The sequence below is a fragment of the Ovis canadensis genome, chromosome 18 (assembly GCF_042477335.2).
Source record: "Ovis canadensis isolate MfBH-ARS-UI-01 breed Bighorn chromosome 18, ARS-UI_OviCan_v2, whole genome shotgun sequence".
NCBI lineage: Eukaryota > Metazoa > Chordata > Mammalia > Artiodactyla > Bovidae > Ovis > Ovis canadensis.
Genome location: NC_091262.1, coordinates 45,067,632 through 45,082,846, shown reverse-complemented (window position 1 = coordinate 45,082,846; position 15,215 = coordinate 45,067,632). Strand labels below are relative to the sequence as shown.

The 15,215-nt window shown below is 52.1% G+C and overlaps 1 protein-coding gene across 2 annotated transcripts in view; it reads right to left on the bottom strand.

The window, feature by feature from the left end:
- Nucleotides 1–15,215, bottom strand: part of TMEM266 (transmembrane protein 266) — a 127,071-nt gene that overhangs the window by 12,056 nt on the left and 99,800 nt on the right. For both annotated transcript variants that reach the window (XM_069560130.1, XM_069560131.1), the window contains one exon: nt 2,607–2,796. In XM_069560130.1, the coding sequence (XP_069416231.1) occupies nt 2,607–2,796 (190 nt within the window). The remainder of the gene's footprint in view (nt 1–2,606; nt 2,797–15,215) is intronic.

Below are 15,215 nucleotides of genomic sequence, written 5' to 3'. Positions count from 1 at the left end.
AGGAGCCGGGGGAGAGGCAGCAGCCGATGCTCCCTCGCAACCTCAGAAGGAGCTGATCCTGCCAAGACCCTGATCCCAGACTTTCAGCCTCCAGAACTCAGAGACAGGAAACTTCTGTTGGTTAAGCCACCCAGTTTGCAGGACTTTGTTTCAGCAGCTCGAGCAAATAACCAGCCAAGGTATTAAGTCAGAGAGTGATACGAAAGATCTATGGAAGATCACCGAGTGTGTGTGTGTGCGTGCGTGTGTGTGTTGGAGGGGGAAAGGAGTGAAGAGGGCACCCATGGGGGCAACGTTGAGGGCAAGGAAGCAGATGAGGTCCAGAAAGAGGGAGGCTGAACAATGCAGACGAAAAGTTGGGAATGTTTCAAAATATATGCAGGCAGTAAAACCAGCAGGATTGGTGGTGAGTTGTGAGCAAAACCTACAAAGCCCTGGAAACCCAGAGTAAAGGCAGGAATCAGGCTACAACTGAACACAAATGAATGTCCAACTCTGCCTGAGCGTATAGAAAGTCAAGGATGGGCTGTGCGAGGCTCCGGGGCTCAGCAGAGCCATGCCCTGGCGCAACTGTGAGCTCAGGCCAGGCAGCCACCACAAGGCTCAGTCACAGGAGTCTTGGGTCCAGAACAAAAAAGCAGGGGTGACCCCTTAACACTCTGCCCTAGTCTTGCAGCTCCCTGAGAAGTGCGCTTAGTTCTACACGTCACCCTGAGAGGGATGGAAACATTGGAAAGCTCAGGGAGGGACTGTACAGCAAGAACTTGGAGGGCTTGTGTCCCCTGAGAAGTGGCTGTGGGAATGCAGGTGACAGTCCCTGGAGGAGAAGACACTCAGAGGCCAGTTTCTGAAAGGATGTCTCAGCTGGGAGACATAAAAGCTTCGTTCAGGTGGGAGAGATGGGTGCTGGGAGCAGACCTTGGCTCAGTCTGAGGAAGTATTTTCTAACAGGCAGAGTTATGTGCAGTTGGGTTGGCCTGGACTTCCTTGGGAGGTGCCCGGTACCTGTTCTTAGAGGCTGGTAAACCTCTTGGCAGGGGTTCTAGATGGGATTAGCACATCAGCTGAAGAGCTAGGCTCAGAAGTCCTGAGCTCCCAACTTCTAAAGTTCTAAGGTTAGAAGGTCTCTCAAAAGATCATAATAGCAATCACCCTACTCCCCAAAACCTGTTCACAGCACCTTGTAGCCTACAGAGCTTTCTCACGTCCACCAGCTCCCCAGACTTCCTGTGAGGCAGACAGAGCTGGAGTTATGAGCCCACTTTACAGAAGGGAGCACTAAGACCCCAAGTCACAGAGCTGGGGAGTGGCAGAGTCTGGAGCTCTGGCTTCCTGCCTCCCACCCTGCCCAGCCCTGCCTGGCTGTCACTGCCCTGGAGAGGGGAATAGAGCCCGCCAAGGTGAAGAGGGCCCTGGATCAAGCTGCAGTTAGCCGAGTCCAGCACCTCCATTTCCATGTGACCCCATGAAGTTCTCTTGATTTCTCTGAGCCTGAGTTTCTCCCTCCATATGAGAGAAAAGAGGTGTGAGGATGGAATGACATCACACTGTAAAAAGCTTCTCTTGGAGGCATTTGGGTAGTTCCCTTACCTTTAGGTCAAAAAGGTGGTCCTAGAAATGTATTCTGAATTATTAGGGGAAGTCAATGTTTTTAAAAAATATCTTGGTAAAGTGAAGAAATCCCTTACCCATCATTTTAGCAACAGCATTTTCAGGTGCAAGTCAGCGCAGGGCAGAGTCAGACCGGAGCAGCAAGGGTACCTGGGGAGGGGAACCTGCGTCCAGGCTCCCAGGACCCCCTGCGGGCTCTAACAAGGCTTCAGATCTCCCCTGCTGGCCCCTGTGCCGGGAGCCAAGTCCTGGCCTGAGCCCGTCAGAACACAGCCTCCCCAAAACTCACAAAGGCCAAACCTGACAGCTGCATCACCACGGAGTGGTATTTTCACCCCAATCACTAAATAACGCCACCTGACATTTGCAGGACTACTTCGTAATTCTGAAAGCCACTTACACCTGCTTCCTGGGGCCTCACATGAACTTGTGAGGAAGGCTCAGCATTGTTCCCATTTGACAGCTAGTGAAACCAAGACTCACAAAGGTTAAGTCCCCACTGCAAGGCGACACAGTTGGTCTTCCCTAGAGAGAAGTCTGCCCTAGGGAACTGCCGAGGCCCCCATCGCCACCAACATCACCGGCCCATCAATTTACCACCATCCTCAAGGCTTAGGTTCTGGGCTATTCTGGCCCCAGGCCTAGACTGGAAACCCAGCTCTGCACCTTTGGACGACTTTTCTGGGGCTCAGTTCCTTCAGCCATAAAGTACGAAAGTCTGCAAGCTGCCGCGAGGAATGGGGAGGTGAAACACTCAAAGCAGGCAAGATGCCTACAGGCCACCGAGGTCATGTAGAAGTGTCAAGGTAGCTTGACTGAACGCTATATCCAAGGCTGAGAAAGGCAGTCCCGGGGAGCACTTAACTAGGGTTCCCCCATCACCACCACCAAAATCGTGGGCCGATATCGGGACACAGACCCATCAGGAGACGTGCTCCTGCTCCCGGACGCTGCGGCTGTGCGCAGAGCCCGGGGGCTGGCGCCGGCGGACTCACCTTGCGCAGGCTGCAGCTCCTCCACAACGCTCTCGGCCGCCGTCTCCTCGGCCCACGTGCCGGCCTCCACCACCTTGTAGCGGCTGCGCGGCTGGCTGAGCACATGCGGGGCCTGAAGCGCCGCCTCGCGCTCCGCTGCCAGGTCCAAGTCCTGCTGAGCCAGGTGCGCCCGCAGCTGCCGGATCTCAAACTGCAAGAAGGAGAGGGGCGGTGGGCGGTGGGCGGCACGGGGGCCCGGGCCCTGCCAGACGTCTGGGCTCTTTCCTTTTGGGGGAGCGGGGAGGAAGGCGCTGAGCCTCCAAAGGCTGGAGGGGGCGTTCCTTTATAAATCTCCCAACGACACTAATGGCAAGAGTCCCTGACGTTTATGGAGCCTTTTCCAAGTAATAAAACATGTTCCTGTGTCCCACCTCTGATACTGTGTCGTCTGGCCCCATAGTGAGGACAAGATGGCCGTAAGAGGAACACAATGGTGGTTTGCAAAACAAAACCAAAAAAAAATAACATCGCAGGAGTCGGGGAATATCGGACTTGAATCCTGTTCTAGTTACTTGTCTAAATGTGTGACCCCCAAAATGAGAACCTTATTCAGGTGTCTTACACCGATGTTTAGCGGAGGACTGGAAACCCCACAACATCCAGGGCCCGTGGTAACCTGCCAGGGAAGCCCTTCGTGGCATCGTATGCTCGCTGGGCGGTGCCTGACCCACTTGTCTTGCAGCGACGCCCACATCCTTCTCGGAGGTGTTCCAATTGCTGGTCACACAGGACTGGCTCTGGTCCCAACCCTGTGGCTTTACCGGCCATATGGCCGTGGTTTCTTGTCTCTGTAAAATGGGGGTTATCACCCCACAGAGCTCTTCATAAAGGCTTTGTAAAAGGCGTCATACATTTTGATTTTGGTTTAAATTCTTGTTGTTGGGGAAAGTTTCTTAGAGAGGCTTTCAGATGCCTCTTGGGGTTGTGGCTGAGATAGCTGTTCACACTGGGGCCTTCCTGGGTCTTCTGGGCGAAGGCAAAGTTTGGGTCTGACGCTGACTGCGGACTCGGGAGGAAGGAGAGTCTTCACTGCCACCTAGTGTTCCAAACACACATTGCATTGCTTTTCCACAACCCCACAACCTCCAGTCAAACCCCCAAAGACCTGAAGCTGGGGGTTAGCTTCCTATCTAGGAGATTACCTGCTTGCTCATGATTCCAACCTCCAGCCTTGGCCCCTCCCTGCAATGTCAGGTCACACCTCCAGCTGCCTGCCTGACAGCAACCGAAATGGGTCACAGGTATCACAAACTCAACCTAAATAGGACTGTTCACTCTGTCCTCACAGCTGCTCCTCAGGCGCTTTCATCTCATTTTAGCTGGGTCCAAAAGTGTAATCTCCCTTGTTTCCTCACTTCCCATTATCCTTGCCATCCACTCTGCCCTCAAGGCCAGCTCCCGAAGGGCTACCCCAAGTCTACCCACCTCCCGCACCTCCACGGCCAGCTCTCACCTGGATGATTGCAGCCCCACATCCTCTACCATCCATCCTCCAACAGGGGCCAGAGGGGTTCTCATAAACCCAGATCAGATCATGTCACCCCCTTGTCATGTCTCCCCTCCGGAGGGAGAAAACCCAAGCTTTTTACCCTTGACTTACAGAGCAGGTGTGTGTTCTGGCTCTGTTTACTTGGCCCACTTCATCTCATTCTTTCTCATTCTATCTCTCACTGGGACACACACCTTCTCAAAACTCCTTAAACACTCTAAGCCTGTGCTGGTCTCAGGATCACTTCCCCAGTGACCTCTGGTCCTACATCACATGGCTGCCCCTGCCCCCTTGGAGGCTTTCCTGGACCCCTAAGTCAGGCACTCCATCCCATTACCCTCTTTGAATTTTCTACATTGCACTTAGCACCTTCTGATTGTTTTTCTTAATATTATTTTTAATGTTTCACTATTTTTCCTTTGATGAAAGTGAAACACAATTCAAGGAGTCACTAACACTAGGGTGGCTGGGCAGCAAACTGACATTGGGACAGCTTCCCAGTGGCAGTGTTCATGGGTTTTGTCTCTAGGACCACTCAGGTCTGGGCAGACTCCATCAGCCTCCTGCCTGAGGACACACCTCGGGCCCACCTGTGCCCTGAGAGCAGAGCAGGGAAATGCGGCTGAGGGTCCAGCCACGAGACAAAAGGACATTTACCTAATTCCCGGGGTGTGCCTCTGGGTCAGTTTCTCCAGAGGCTGAAAAGCTCGCCTCTTGTGTGATGGGGGGGCATGGTCTCCTGACTGTGCAGGATTTGCAAGGGGACCTGGAGGGTTCAGATAGCATGTGTACAGCCTTTTATAGCCCACCCCTCTCCGCTATGGTCAGCTTCATACTCACGCCTTCCTTCCAAACTCTCCAGGGTTCCGAGGGGGAATTAGCCCATTTCCTTCACTAGCCACCTCTTCACACACTCCCTTACAGATCCCCCTTTCTTCGAGATCAGTTACTGCTTTCTTGCTCACTCTCCACTTCCCGTAAATCCACAGAAATCTCTCTCTCCTCTCTGTCCTAATGGACAGGACTTAAAGGATCTCTTAATTCTTATCTGTTTATTCTTTTTTTCTTTACCACCATCTTAGTGGAATTTGGGGAAGGAGATCAGAGAAACACATGTGGTCACTCCACCATTTTCTTCAGAAACTGTCTGTGGGTTTTCCTCTCTCACCTGCAGTGGTGTGCAGGTATTAAAAAAATAAAAAGAGGCCTGATTTACAGTGCATGCTAATCTCTGGTAAATCCACCATGGCCAGTTCCAAACTACCAACACGATGTTATGCGGAACAGGGAAGAAACGTGCACAGCTGGCCCTCAGGAGCCAGTGAGCGACCCAGCACCCCACTGCCACCCTGGCGCTCTGTTAGAGCAGGCATGCAGAATATAATCTACACAAGAGTAAAGTATAGAAGAAAATCTCTGCAAGAGCAGGGGTCTTGTGGATCTTGTCCGTCTTGTTGCCTGGTACACAGAAGGCCCTCAATAAATATTGCTGAGTGAATCAATACACGAATGTGTGAAACTAGTCAGTTTTGCCCAATTCTGTGGTTTCAGGCTGAGTCTTAACACTAGCCACAAACTGGGTCCTGATCCTGACCCAAAGCTGAGACAAAGCCTCAGCCCCAACACTGAGCGCTGATCTTGCTCACAGAGTGAGCCCCAAGTCTGCTCACACACTGAGTCCGACCCAAGTCACGAACTGAGAGCCCAACCTGATCACACACTGAGCTCTACCTCTGGTCTCAGACTAGGCTCAGACCTGGATCTTAACAACCCAGTACTCAGATGGCGCCACTGGTCTCAGAAAGTGAGGAAGCACGGCTGGCTTGTTACAGGGTAGTCTGTGCAGAGGGAGCGGACTGGAGCCACCCTTCTCGCAGCAGGCCTCAGATGTCACGGACGACCCATTAGGCAACCCTCCTTAGCTCTGCTGGGGCTAGGAGCCCCTCTGGCCCCAGATGATCCAAACTTCCCATGGGCATACCCAGCCTGCTTTCTCCAAGGCCACTCATCAAGGCCGGCAGTCCTAGCTAATGGCCTCCAAGGCCACTCTGAACAGATGCATTATTGATAACTTGTAATTGATACAGAGCTGCCCATGGGTGTCCCACTGGAATTCAGGCCAGACAGCCAGAGGCCAGAGCTTGCCCAGCCCCAAGCCCATATATGCAGACATAGGCATGCACAATGAAATAAGTTTTAAGCTAAAAGTATGCACCCCAAGTGTATGGTAGTTCTAGCAATTCATTTATTCATCCATTCACTAAGAAGTCAGGTAAAGCATGGTGAGGGTGATGTTAAAATTCTGTTATGTATACTAGAATTAAAATGCCTCTCCCAGTGAGTCCTGGCTGGTCCCAGTCACAGGGGCTATCTGCTGCACAAGGAACAAATCTCTTAGGAGAGTCCTAAAAGCTAGCTCTGGGTGGCACCTGTGGTAGAGGTGGTGGGTCCAGGAGGCAGAGACTGGGAGGATAGAGTGGTGAGAAGGTCTGCAGGGGCCACACCAGGCATACAGCCTTGGAGCCACGGTAAGGGCTTCTAAGGACTTTGGCCCTTATTTAAAGAGCAACAATGAACCACTGAAATCTTTTAAACAGAAAGTTGGGGTGGTGGGGTGGTGATTCAGCTGAGCATTTTGAAAGGACTGTGCTGAAAGCAGAGTGGAGAATGAACTGGACAGACATAGGCCAGGACAGACATGGGACTATGAGCTGGGAGACTACTGCAGCAGTCCAGCCCAGGGATGACCAGAATCTGGACTAGAGTAGAGACAGTGAGGAGATGAGAACGATTTAGGAGGTGACAGTGTCAGCATGGGCATGATTAGAATGCGGATGAGGGAGAGGGCCACCTGCTTTGGGGACCGGTTATTACAGGCTGCTTACCCAGAGAGTGTGGGGGATGCTCTGAGCGCTTGCCCAGAGGAGGAATGACTGACCGCCTCACAGAGCAGCCTCTGCAGATGGGCTGCATGGGCTCTCAGCTCCGGCCGCTGGCCGTGACAGCCCAGGGGGCGGTCCAGAGGTTCTCGCTGGGACCCTCGGAGCCCGGCTCCTGATCCCCATTCCTGAACATGGCCACGTGTGCGTCCCCAGCTGATGAAGAGTTGCCAAGGGCCCTGGGATGTCAGGGCCTCATTAGTCAGATGGGAGAGCTGAGGCCCTGAGATGGGAAGGAGGCTCCCATGTGGGGAAACAGCTAGAGCTGGAGGCAGGAGCCTGAGATCGTGGCCATCACCCCTCCCTCCCTCTGTTGTTGTTCAGCCGCTCAGTCGTGTCCGACTCTGTGACCCCATGGACTGCAGCACGCCAGGCCTCCCCATCCTTCACCATCCCCCAGAGCTTGCTCAGACTCATGTCCACTGAGTCGGTGATGCCATCCAACCATCTCGTCCTCTGTCGCCCCCTTCTCCTGCCTCACTCTGACTTTGGTTAAGCCTCTTTTCCTCTTAAGGCCTCATTTTCAGTGTGTGTTCAATAAGGCTAACAGAGCAGCTGAATTCTGGTCTATAATAAGCTCTGGGCTGCCTCTGCGATTCTAACCGGGAGGGGAAATTTGCAAGCGCCAGTAAACTCTGGGTGCATCTTCAGCACCATCCCATGCTCCTGCTGTGTTCTGTGTGTGCTGGGTCGTGTCCAACTCCTTGCAACCCTGCGGACTGTAGCCCACCAGGCTCCTCTGTTCATGGGATTTTCCAGGCAAGAATACTGGAGTGGGTTGCCATTCTCTTCTCCAGAGGATCTTGCAGGCCCAGGGTTTGAACCCATGTCCCTTGCGTCTCCTGCAGTGCAGGCAGGTTCTTTACCACTGAACCACCTGGGCAGCCCCCTGCTCTCATGCAAATGCCCAACTGCAGAGAGACAACTCTTTACAGAGAAAGATAACATAATCCAGAACATCTAAAATGCATCAACAATGCATTTCACAGACAATAAGAATTACTATTCATGCAAACAAGTAGAAAAAAGTGACTATCAAATCATAATCCAGTTAAGCTGCTTAGAATCTGCACAGAAGCTGACCTATTTAAATATTTGAATTAATGGACAAGGGCTTTGAAACAACTGTGATTAATATGTTAGAGAGGGGAGGGGGAAAGATGGATAAAATGGATATAACATTTCAGTGGAGAAACAGACCCTATAAAAAGAATTAAATGAAATTTTTAGAATCTTAATCAACAATATCTGAAATTGAGTCCTCAGTTGCGTGCGTTTAACAGCAGACTGGACACAGTAGACGACAGGGATGTTGAACATGAGGATAGATCTATAAAAAAAAATATTATGACTTACACTCAGAAAAAGAAAAAAGAGAGAATGGGGGAAGACATTAGGGTATAAGAAAGAAGTAATATGGTTTTTCCAGTGGTCGTGTATGGATGTGAGAGTTGGACTGTGAAGAAGGCTGAGCGCCGAAGAATTGATGCTTTTGAACTGTGATGTTGGAGAAGGCTCTTGAGAGTCCCTTGGACTGCAAGGAGATCCAACCAGTCCATTCTGAAGGAGATCAACCCTGGGATTTCTTTGGAAGGAATGATGCTAAAGCTGAAACTCCAGCACTTTGGCCACCTCATGCGAAGAGTTGACTCACTGGAAAAGACTCTGATGCTGGGAGGGATTGGGGGCAGGAGGAGAAGGGAACGACAGAGGATGAGATGGCTGGATGGCATCACTGACTCGATGGACATGAGTCTGAGTGAACTCCGGGATTTGGTGATGGACAGGGAGGCCTGGCGTGCTGCGATTCATGGGGTCGCAAAGAGTCAGACACGACTGAGCGACTGAACTGAACTGAAGGCACGACCAGAAAGTCTAACATGCAATTAGAGTTCCAGAGGAGAAAAAGGACAGGATGAGGCCGAAGCAATAAATAAAGAGATCATGGAGGGACTTTCCTGGTGGTGCGGGAGACTCCGCACTCCTGATGCAGGGGGCCTGGGTTCAATCTTTGGTCAGGGAACTAGAGCCCACATGCCGCAACTCAAAACCCCACGTGCTGCAATTAAGATCAGGCATGGGCAAATAAACAAACATTAAAAAGGAGAAGAAATGAAAGGTTTGCCCAAACCTTTGCAAATCTAAGGAAAAACACCAACCCATAAATTCAAGGAACTCAGAAGAATCTCAAGGAAGATAAACACAAAAACCCCAATGCCCTTCAGTCAAACTGCAGGTAAGGAGAAACACCCATAGCACGTGGGCCTGGGCCTCTGGGAGAGGAAGCACATGGCGGCTTTGAAGACAAAATGAAGCAAATTTCCCACTGGCAAGCTGGTCCAGTGGGGAAAAAAGGACCACTGTGTGACTTAGGAAGAATGAAAGTGCAGTCACCGCCCTTCTTAATGCACATCATGAGTTAAGTATTTCTAATCAGAGGACCTGACCAAATCAGCTGGGATCCACAGGGAAGCCCTCAGTGTGCATTATTGGAGTGAGTCAGGCCCCTTCCATTGGGCTGGGCTTTTAATGCATGCCCAGGCGGGGCCAGACCCCCGGGGCAGCAGGGCAGGCACGCCCAGCCCATCTCTGCCTTTAATGGTCTGGTTTGTGGAGTACAACTGACATGGCCTTGGCCTGATCAATGCACACTTTGGCCAGAAGCTCGATGGTATCTAATGCAATAGCAATAATTTTCTTCCATCCTATTAGGGCTGTCTGCACAGACTGCCCTGCCTTCAAACCCATCTGCTATTGGGATGGCATCCAATGTTTATTTCCATTAGTTTCACCATTGTTGGTAACAATAAAACTCAGGACACAGTTGCAAACTAATGATTTAGGAGCAGGGTGATGCTGAATCCGACCTTGGCCCCTTTCCATCCACTGTGAAGATGACTGGTAGTTGGCCATAAATTTAAATTATGGCAAAAGGATAACATAAGTTATTCCTCTGATGGCTAATTTTATCAGCTAAATAGGCTTGTCATTAAAGCTATCGGCTGTTTTACAAATCACTTCCCATGTTTGAAAAAAAACAACTTTCCTTCTCATGGTTGGAGATCTTGAATAATCCAGGTAACAAAGACTATTGTGCTGAGCTGGGGGGCTTTGGCCTCTATAAGAAAACAGGGGGCTTCTCTAGAATGAGCCAGCCACAAACGCCACCCCAAGAATGAGGAGAACCCCTTTCCTGCTACTCTGAACCTGTTGGCCCTTGAAGGACAGGGGTGTGGCCTCTGCACCCTTCCCCTGCTTCCACCGGGAACACCTGTCCCTTGGGGTCCAGACTATCACCCTGTTTCTTCAGGAGACAGGGGACTTGCATCATCCAGGGAGGACTGATCGTTGTGACTGCCCCTCCTGCTATTGGGAAGGGGGGAGCGGAGCTAGGGAACACTGTGGGCCTACTAGACGGCTATGCAGGTGACTATTTTCAGTAGGCGCACCGTCTACTGTTGTTGGGGCCTGGTGCCTTAGGTATGAATGTGTAACTGAGTCCACCATCAAACGGGGGCAGCAGCAAGGTCACCAGGTCACCAGCACAAAGGTTACTGCTTTCAGGCCCAGGCAGTAAAAATCGTCTATGCACCGTTCACTACCCTCCCTTTCTTATCCCCTGGCTAAAGGGAGAAAACTCCAGACACTCAGAATAAGAAGAAGCCATGACGTGGAAGAGCCTGGAGGCCAGAGTGACTGTGACATAGTGGCCCTGTGCCCCCACCCCCCTCAATGTCACTGCACTGGGCGGCAGGGGGGCAGGGGGGCGGGCGGGACAGGTACGCTCCTCCTTAGGCCACTGGATGTCTGGATCCATGTGATGGAGCAGATGGTGTCACTCATTCTAACAGACTTGTACAGATGCCCTGTTTGTGGTGTAGGGAAATGCACACGGAGCCCGGAGTTCCATCCCGGCCCTTTCTTCCATGACAAACAGTGAGACCCTGGGTGAGCCGCAGTCTGTCTCAGCCTCAGTCTTTCCATCTATAAAAGGATTAATAATACCAAGCCTGCCAACTCTGACCATCAAAGTCAAGATGAGCTAAAACACGTGGCAGTGCATTTGTAAACAGTCACCGTTATAAATGATTCAGTGCTGTTTTTATTCTCTCTCTCTCTCTCACATTTACTGAGAGACTTCAGTGGACCAGACTTTCTATATTACTTGAATTAATCTGAACTTCACAGCATCCTTGTGATATAAGCCTTGTTTCCTCCATTTCTCCAGTGAGGATCCTGAGGTCCAGGGGTGAAGGGGGTGATCCATGTAGCCGAGGTCAGAATTCCTCTTGCTGACTCCCTGGGTGAGAGGATGGCCCCCCACCCCGCAAGCTGCCCTCACACAGGACTCTTCTTTCGGAGCCTGCTGCTTGCCCCAGGTCTGAGGCTGTCCTAAGGGGCTCACTGAGTTCCACTGGCTGCCTTGCAGGCTGGGCCCCAAGTCACCCTAGACTGAGCCCCACCTCCTTGGGTCTCTTGCCAGTGATCTCAGGGTGGATGGTGCTGAGGAAGTAGAACTTAGCTCGGCCCACGGGGCCCAGCAGGGAAGAGAGACAAACTTCCATGGGGCTCTGAGCTGGATCGTATTATTGGGGGCCAAAAGTTGTTGCAAGGCTTAGAATGCAAAGAGCGGGTACAATGGGGACTTCAAACTTTGTTTTGGAATTAGAGCAAGGGGCCGGGCAAGGATACACTAAAACCTCAGAGGTGTTTCATATGACAAATGGGAAGAATATATCATTGCACTGATTTAACCCCTGCTTCGAAAATACCTTTGATTTCTGAAGCAGCCATTTACAGAGACGGACAAAAAGTGCACACCATCTCTCCGAAGGATGGTCACTAGCACCCCTCCTCTGGAATCCACTGGTGTACAGATTGGTGTAACAAAGTTCTGGGTGGACATACAGGCAGACAGCAGAATCCACAGAGAGAGTGAAAGAAGAGCAAATGGGAATGACCTTCCAACCAAAGGACTGTTGAATGCGGGGGTCTGAGGGGACATGCTTCCATCACAGTAATGAGCCGTCTGGAGGAAAACTGCAGAAGGCCAGCGGAGGCTGGAGAAAGGTGAGGCCGGCCAACAGAGGGCAGCCCTGCCGCTGCCCGCCGCTCGGCCCCTCTGGGCTCCTTGTAGGAATCTGCTAAAGGTGAGGTAGCCCAGTGGCCTGGAGAGACGTGGGGCTGAGGGCAGCTCCGAATCCTGTCTCCCTGAGAAGACCAGAGGGCCAGTGTGGTCCAGGGGGCAAGGACCGGAATGGCCATTAGAAGCCCCTCTTCCATCCTCATCCCCCACTGGCCTCAGATTCTCCCATCTGCCAAACCCAGGGGCCCCTGTCTGTAACACAAGGAGGTTCCAGGCCACCTGGGGTGTGGCCACGTGGTAAGAAATCGGCTGCCACGTGGCACAGAAGATAAAACGTACAAGCTGTTCATGTAAGGAGCTGGCAAACCACATCACCCAGAGTCTCCACAGGGTCCCCGGAAGAAGCAATTTAAGCTTTCTTAAAAAGTGAAGATGAATTTTAAAAAGAGTCACTTGACCCATGAGAGTCCTGACACACCCGACCTCAGCCAGGGGCTCAGGGTGAACACCCACGGTGCCGTCCGAGTGACAGTGTCACCTTTGATATGATGGGATGAGAGCGGCACAGGATCTCTGCAGTCTCCCTCCCAGACTCCCAGGACTCCAGTCGAATCATGAGGAAAACACGAGTCAAAACCCAAGAGAGACATGCTATAAAGTGCCTGACCAGCTCTCCCAAACTGTGAAGGCCCCCACAAACAAGAGAGGTCTGAGGGACTTCCAGAGCCAAGGGAAGCCCCAGGAGACATGATGACTCACTGCCATATGGTATACTGGACGGGATCCTGGAACAGATCAAGGGCATTCGATAAAAACTGAATCTGAACGCTGTGCGGACCTTGATAGTAATGCATCAACGTTGGTGTGTTAACTGTGGCACACGCGTGGTGTTGAGGTAAGATGTCCACAGGGGGAAATGGGGTAGACCAAGCGCATGTGGGGACTCAGCTACCGTCACGGTTGTCCTATAAGTCTACAACTGTCCTGAAAAATAAGAGCTGGCAAACAGGTATACAAATACATGCCAGGGAGAGAGCAAGGTGAATGCAAAGTGATGCCACACATTTCACTGGAACTTTGGATAAATTTCAGTTTCTTAGGTAGAATACACGAATTTAGTTTGGAAATTGCTCCATTGAACCCTAAGAATTCCAGCCGGGAGAGAGAGAGAGTTTGTGACCAAGACGAACCAGGATGGGGCAGGGTGGGGGTGGGGACAGCAGCGAGAGACTTCTTGGACGCTGTCAGGGGAGCTGAGGGGAGCCAGGTCTGTGCCCACAAAAGAAGGGCTGTCCTCAGGCCGTGATTTTAAATCACCCTGGTGCTCACCCTGATCAAGGTTTTAACCAAGCCCTGAGAAGTGACCTGGGTAGAAAAATGTCATGGAACAAGACCCTAAGCAAGGTGGGCTGGGGAAGAAGGGCATTCAGTTAGGACACCTGGATCTACTCCTGGCTCTAAAACCCCTCACTTAGCTGTGTGCTCATGGGCAAGTCACCACTCCTCAATTTTCTCACCTGTAAAATGGGTGTCAGGGGAAATAGGGGTTAGTTCTCATAGAGTCACTATTTATCAGGTGCTGGGCTTTAAGCTAAACAATCCCACAGCCATCCTTCCCAGATTTTATTACTAGCCCCATTTTTCAGATTAGGAAAACCAAGGTCCACAGAGGTTTTGGACACTGGTGTCCAAAACCACAAGTAGCCAAGCTGGCTTTGCACTCAGGTCTGTCCGTAACAACTTAACTATTCCAAGCACTTTCCTCTCAAAGGATCTGGCCACCCCTGATATCCCATGAGCCAGCACTCACATTTCTTTAAAGGCATTTGTTGCCCAGTCAAGTCTCAAGCCTGGTCTTACAATCCAGTTGAAAATGAAGTGTCTGTCTGCTCCACCCTGTGGAGCGGGCAGGGCCGAGCTCTGGGAGAGTGGAGAACTCAGTCACGGCTCTAGCCAGCCCCTCCCGCCCTCCTGGCAGCCCCCTGGGATTCCAGCCCGTCTGGCCCTTTTTTGCTGTCTTAACTCAGATGACAGGCTTCAGGTGTTTTTTAAATTAAAACGGTTTGTTTCTGTTCATCTCTTTTCCAGATGTCACTACCTAGAGGGAATCTGTCTTTATTTATGGGCTCTTTCCTGCGCGGAGTCCAAGGGAGTCTCCCTCTGGCCCAGACCCCCGGGAAGGAGGCCACATGGAGCGGGTGATGTGAACCAGGACAGCAGGAACACGGGGTCCCCGGGGGCTCAGGACGGGGTCGCAGTGGAAAGCAGGGGAGGTGGGCTGCCGCCAGGGCTTCCCCTGGCCACGCGGCACATGGGCTGTTAACGTGAGGCTCGTGGGGCCAGCTCACTCTCTGCGGCCTGGGAGGCCATGCATTTATGAAGAGCAGATGCAGGGCTTTCATGAGGCCAAGTGTGGCTGAGCAGGGCATTCATTTTCCTATCAGACAGCAGACGAAGCTGCCGGACCATGCTCTGGCCAGGTCCTGGATGAGGCTCAAGGTGTCATCTCCCTGACCCCAGACCCTGCTCCCCTTGGTGGTTCTACAGCCTCTTCCAGGCTTCATTCCCATCTCCACTCCTGCCTCTCCCATCTGTCCTCCAACGGTGGCAAGGAAGATCCACCAAAAATTCAAATCTGGGGACTTCCCTAGTGATCCAGTGGCTAAGACTGTGCTCCCAGGGCAGGCTAGGTGGCTCTGATCCCTGGTCAGGGAGCTAGACCCCGCACGCCACGACCAAGACCAGGCACGGCCAAAGTAAAACTAAGCTTCACACCTGCGCAGATCCCCCTGCCACTGCTGCTAACACCCCAGGTTTCTTCCCTCTCATCAGGATGGAAGCCAAACTACCTCTGGTTAGCCGTGCAGAGGACAGGGGGTGGAGGGGAAGCGATGGGCCTTGAGTGGGGCCTAGAATCCTAGGCAGACCCTCTTCTGGGCCCAGCTGCCCATCCCCAGTCCACCTACCCCCCTCAGCACAGCCTCACAGGGCCCCTCCCTGTCTCTGAGTCTTTCTCTTGGTTCCCAGAGGGCAGAGGGCACTGCTGATGCCTCTCT